The 5,488-nt window shown below is 35.4% G+C and overlaps 1 protein-coding gene across 1 annotated transcript; it reads left to right on the top strand.

Moving 5' to 3' along the window:
* Window positions 1–1,369: 1,369 nt before the first annotated feature.
* LOC126598773 (RNA exonuclease 4-like) lies at window positions 1,370–4,918 on the top strand. The gene is made up of 7 exons (XM_050265132.1): window positions 1,370–1,632; window positions 2,072–2,223; window positions 2,336–2,469; window positions 2,639–2,862; window positions 2,941–3,114; window positions 3,553–3,633; window positions 4,262–4,918. The coding sequence occupies exons 1-7, from the start codon at window positions 1,592–1,594 to the stop codon at window positions 4,515–4,517; spliced, it is 1,062 nt and encodes a 353-aa protein (XP_050121089.1). The 5' UTR covers window positions 1,370–1,591; the 3' UTR covers window positions 4,518–4,918.
* Window positions 4,919–5,488: the final 570 nt, after the last annotated feature.

The raw sequence follows: 5,488 nt of genomic DNA, 5'->3' as shown, positions 1-5,488 counted from the left end.
TCCAAAAACACAGAAATTTCGATGGAAATATCGGGATATTATCGATATCAATAAAAATTGAATAAAAACCACGGAAATTGTAAGAAAAACTTGGAAATTTTTATTGAAACTTTGCAGGATGTTTATTTAGTCAATTATCTATTAGTTTATCACAAAAAATTGGATGGAAATGCATTGCATGATAGATATAACTGATTTAAGTTGATTATATAGCGAGCTAGCAAATATTGTGAGTGTAGAAAATATGTAGTAATTAATGAAAGAAGTTTAAACACACCATAATCATTTATATAAAATGAATTAGTACAATATTTTACACTTTATACATTGCATGGTAAGATACATGAGTGACTTAGCAATGTCTAAAATATCGATGATATCGGAAATATCGGTAGTCCAAAAACACGGAAATTTCAATAGAAATATCGGGATATTATAGATATTTTAGACCATGCTTCTATCCCAAGCAAGGTACTAGACAAAGAGATCCTCTTTCCCTTTATATTTTCATTATGTGTATGGAACCTTTAATTAGACATATGAACTCTATGACAAGGAGTTCCCAAGCCTTGGGTGGGGCTGCTAACTTCTCCTTATGGATCCATAAGTCCTATTTATATTTTTCTAGCAACACAAGTACAAAACTAAGGAATGACACTGTTAATATTCTTCATATCCAACACAAAACTACAATTGGTAAATATCTAGGTATTTATAACATTGTCTTTTGAAAGAACCGTGTTAATGGAAATGAATTAATGAGAAGGTTAAACAAAAATTGGATGGTTAGAAGGCTAACACTCTTTCTAAAGCAAAAAGACTTACTCTTGTTAAATCGAGCCTCACTGTCATCGCCATGTCATTAGCTTGGTTATGGAGTGTACTACTATTGTTTGAGGCTTACCACCACATTTGTATTATTGAAATTAAAACAAGAAATTGTGACTATTATGAACATTGGCAAATCTATTGACAATTTTTTTTTTTTTTGAACAAACAATATTATTTACACTAAGGGAGTAGAAGAGTGGGCAAGCCTCACAATAAACTAACAATAATGTGGTTCAAATTCGCTTTTTGTGAGAATCAAACCTAAGAGCGAAGAGGAATACCAGTAGACTGTAATACTAAGTGGCTAACCTATCGACAATTGAAAATAAGAAAAATGGGGTAAAACTGTTATCTTGTTGTCAAATTTACATAGATATTTTATTTTTAAACAAATAATATTATCTACACTAAGAGATGAGAGAGTAGGCCAAGTCTCACATTGAACTAGTAATAATGTGATTAAAATTTGTTTATGAGAATAATCCTAAAACTTTTATTTGAGTGAACATGAATATAGGAATATAGGTGGCAATTTACAAAGATACTGGAAAAGGAAAAGGAAGAAAAATCCTGCTGTCGCTGACCGTCTGGTCTGGGGAGGACTTGAGAAGTCAGAAAGAATAATCCCTTTCCGTCTTTCCCCATTTGGACTCGCACGGTCGCACCTAGGTCCTAGCCTACATTTTCTGCCTTCCTCACACTGCATTTTCGCGCCAAATTTTGAGCTTCATCGGCGTTGCGGGGAGCAGCTCTGCCCTCCATGGATTCCGAGCCAGACTCTCCAAAAACCAAAAGAACAAGGTTCCATCTCTCTCTCTCTCTCTCAAATTCGTCAGATTTATGGCTTTTTCATACTCACGTTTCCACAAGGACTTGTTTGGTTGGTGAGAAATTGAGCATAGATTTTGTTTGGGCGGGTGATTTATGAACTTTCTGCAAAGTTAATTGGAGCTGCATGTGTTATTTGATTATACAGGCAAAATTTGACATGGATAGTATACATTGTTCGATTCTGTCTTTTTCTCTCAAGTGTTTTTCTCGATTTGTGAAACAAATTTTACTTGTTCTGTATGAAGGATTTGAATTAATTACTGATTCTTTTGTGCAAAAGAATACTTTCACATTATACAGCAGCCCGAAACATTTTCGCAAACAGTTGGTGTGCATTGACTTCCTTTAAATGCAATTTGTGATATGTTTGATTCTTTTGAAGAGATTTCTTGACATAGTGTGCTTGCAGGTACGAATGTGCTGCATGTTACAAGCAGTACAAGCAAAAGGAACATCTTTTCGAGCACATTAAGGGCTCCTTCCACTCAGTTCATCAGCCGAGATGTGGTGTGTGTAAAAAGCACTTCATGTCTTTTCAATCACTGAGGGAACATCTCACTGGTGAGATTTAATTCCTTGTCCATTTGATTTGATCGGCTCATTGTGTATTCGTTTTGATTCGTCTGTAAGATTGTAAGATTGCTTGTTGTTTGATTTGGTTCCTACGATTTAGGCTCATTGGCAAAAGCATTTTGCAAGACGATTTTCACTGAACAAGGTTGCCATCTATGTCTGAAGCTTTTTGATAGCGCTACTTCTCGGAGCGAGCATAAAAACAAGTGTTGCCTGTCTGCACCCACTCCTACGGTACATTGATTAGTTGAACATCAAGTGTCCAGTATAGAACTGGGAAACTTGTCATCTTCCTGTAGTCAGAATGTTTTAGCTTTTTGACCCACTAAACATACTCTTAGCTGCAATTATACATAGATGTACGCATACATTACTTATCCCTTTCAAGTTTACCTGTTTGCAGGGAACAACAATGATGCCATGTGCAGAATCTAAATCTGATATAAACTTGAGCAATGAAGATCACGTTGGAGGGGGTCTTGAAGCAGTTGCTCTGGATTGTGAAATGGTTTGGGGTGGAAGTGATGGATCACTGGACATATGTGCAAGAGTGTGCATGATTGATGAAGATGAGAATATCCTCTTCCACACTTATGTGCAGCCCCAAATTGTTGTCACTAATTACAGGTACAATGTTTCTCATCTTTGATTTCTTTCAAGAAATTTCAGAGTAGGCCTCTGATGCGTTGAATGTTTATATTCCAGATATGAAGTTACTGGGTTAATGGAGGAGCATCTTAGAAATGCCATGCCACTTGAAAAAGTGCAAGAGAAAATTTTGCGAATTTTATACAGTGGAAAGACCAAGGTTCTTGTGGGGCATAATTTGGACCGGGATATGGATTGCTTGAGATTCAATTATCCTGATTACCTGCTGAGGTATAAGTTCCTCTTCTTATATGGCAGCAATGCACGTAGTTTACCATACACTAAACCCCTATTCTAACATATAAACATAATAATTTTGTAGAAAGTTAAATCATTTAATAGTTCTGCAGACAAGTTATCTGCACTCTTATTATTCTCTTCCAATATTTTCCTTATTATCTAGGACATAGTACCTGTGCTGCTGGGCTGCCTTATTTATCTGCAAAATAGATGGTATTGCTGTTTCTTAAGACTTTGCATTTATGGCTGTACTTCTTTTCATTCAGGCCAGCCAAGATGAGTATGGCCTTAGTCATGGTGAAATTATGCATAACCGACAAATTTTATATAACAATTATTTGACATAGTTTCCTAAAAGCTTAGCTTGGAGAAAAGAAATCTTTTGTCTGAAGCCTCTCTATGTTTGACGGTAACTTATTCTATATGCAGGGATACTGCAAACTACCATCCGCTGATGAAAACAAATTTGGTCAGCCACTCACTCAAGTACCTCACACAAACATATCTAGGGCAAGTTTTTCTTCTTCTCTGACTTACTTTTTTCTTTTGGTTTATGCTGATTTCAGTTTTTTTTTTTATTTTACTCTATTACGATTTCGGGTATTTTAAGTTGGTTGGTGAAACAATTATGTGTACTCTAGTTCTGTGCATGTAAAAGTACCAAAATTATTTGTTTCTCATTTGAACTCTGTTGGGGCACAGATACCTAGAAGCTCTGTTTATATTATTATTAGCTATACAATGGCAAGTAGAAATCACAAAATTGGCTCAATTCCATCTAGAGAATGTAAACAACGAACACATCAGTTAATCAACAACTAGTTAATAACAGGTGTCACAATCTAATGCTGCCAAGTGTCATCTGATCACGAAGGAATCTGCTCTCTCTCTGTCTCTCTCTCTATGGTTGTCCTAGTAAATATCAGATGTTCACTATAATCTTTTTACTTGTTCCGATCATATTCAAGTGCAGTTCATTTGAGTAATTCTGCAGAAGTTAATAAGGACTCTAGTTCACACTTTTTTAACAACTACTATAGACACTTAGGTACTTTGTAGTGTTTGGTTATCGTAGAAGCCAGCTCTAGTTTTTAGTGCTCCCGTGAATGAATAATGTAATGAGGTTTTGGCTTTACAGGTATGAGATACAGTCAGGTTCACATGATCTATATGTGGATTGTGTGTCTGTGATGAGACTGTATAAAAGGTTCCGTGCACTAGATCATGAGAGAGAAGGGAATCGGGCATCAGTTGCGACAACATGTGCAAAAGACATTTTGGAAAGTTTTGAGTCATTGAAAACCACCAACCTTGAGGAGATGGCAGTGAATGATCTTTATGAAATGTCAACGCCAAAGTACAAGTGTTGGTGCCTGGATTTAGTGCAAACGTAGATTCTTACTCGGTGTTTCTACAATCTTCGATCACATTACATGTGATTGATGGAAAGACCTTTACTTTGAAGTTCGACTCTAAAGCTTTTGGAGATTTTGATGTAATATAAGTTTGTTCGTGTCTCCTTTGCCTTTCTCGTCGCAGATGGTGAAGTGAATGAGGACACAGTTGCTAAGAAATATTGAATTCCCTTGATACTGTTGATGAATTCTAGTGGAAAATGGTGTAAAACCTGTAGAATTTATTAACGGGCTTGGGGTAGAATTTATTAACCTCTACAAAGGAACTGAAGCGTTTGCTAATATGCTTGGGGAATTGTTATTGACACTACAAAAATCTTATTATATACTCTTTGCAAGTGTATTTTTCTTTCTCATTATAGAAAGTTTGGAGTTCGAAATGAGATTCCTTATGCTTATAATGCAAAAAATGAATATTGAGATAAAGTTTTGTTCGTTTTTGTAGTGCTCTTCTAAAAAAAAATCTTGTGCAGGGGTGCCAATCAATGTGGTTCATATGAGATTTCTCGGAAATATGATCCCATTTGTATTTGGACGAGTTTTAATATTTTTCAACTTTTAAATCGTGACATAATAATCTCGTCATCGTCATAAAAAACTCTTACTCAATGTACGCAAAAATAAACAAAACAAGGCTTTACTCTACACAAGTTACCATAACTCAATAGCAATGTTTTAAAAAGCGAAGGCGTAGGCGAGGCGCTTCATGGATAGTCTCACCTAGGCGAAAGCCTTGAGGCATAAGGAGAAGCCTCATGGAACCTAACGTTTTAATATCTATTATGTATATTTATATTTACAAAATATAAGTATAACTAAATCAAAGATAATATCTTCTTTTCATTACTAAGTCTAGTTGTACTTGGAAACTTAGCCGGATAGTCTTAAAATGTTGTAATTATTTATGTTATTGTAAATAATTACAGAGCTTCAAGAGAAATAAGGCTGAG

Source organism: Malus sylvestris, chromosome 14, assembly GCF_916048215.2.
Source record: "Malus sylvestris chromosome 14, drMalSylv7.2, whole genome shotgun sequence".
In the NCBI taxonomy this organism is placed as follows: domain Eukaryota; kingdom Viridiplantae; phylum Streptophyta; class Magnoliopsida; order Rosales; family Rosaceae; genus Malus; species Malus sylvestris.
The sequence above is the reverse complement of the archived record's forward strand: the minus strand, read 5'-3'. Positions and strand labels throughout refer to the sequence as shown.

Excerpts from the sequence above, each read along its gene's own strand:
- LOC126598773 (XM_050265132.1), top strand. The coding sequence starts at position 1,592 with ATGGATTCCGAGCCAGACTCTCCAAAAACCAAAAGAACAAG. Across the intron at positions 2,863-2,940 it reads ATTGTTGTCACTAATTACAG|ATATGAAGTTACTGGGTTAA; the intron begins GTACAATGTTTC and ends TTTATATTCCAG. Across the intron at positions 3,634-4,261 it reads CTCACACAAACATATCTAGG|GTATGAGATACAGTCAGGTT; the intron begins GCAAGTTTTTCT and ends TTGGCTTTACAG.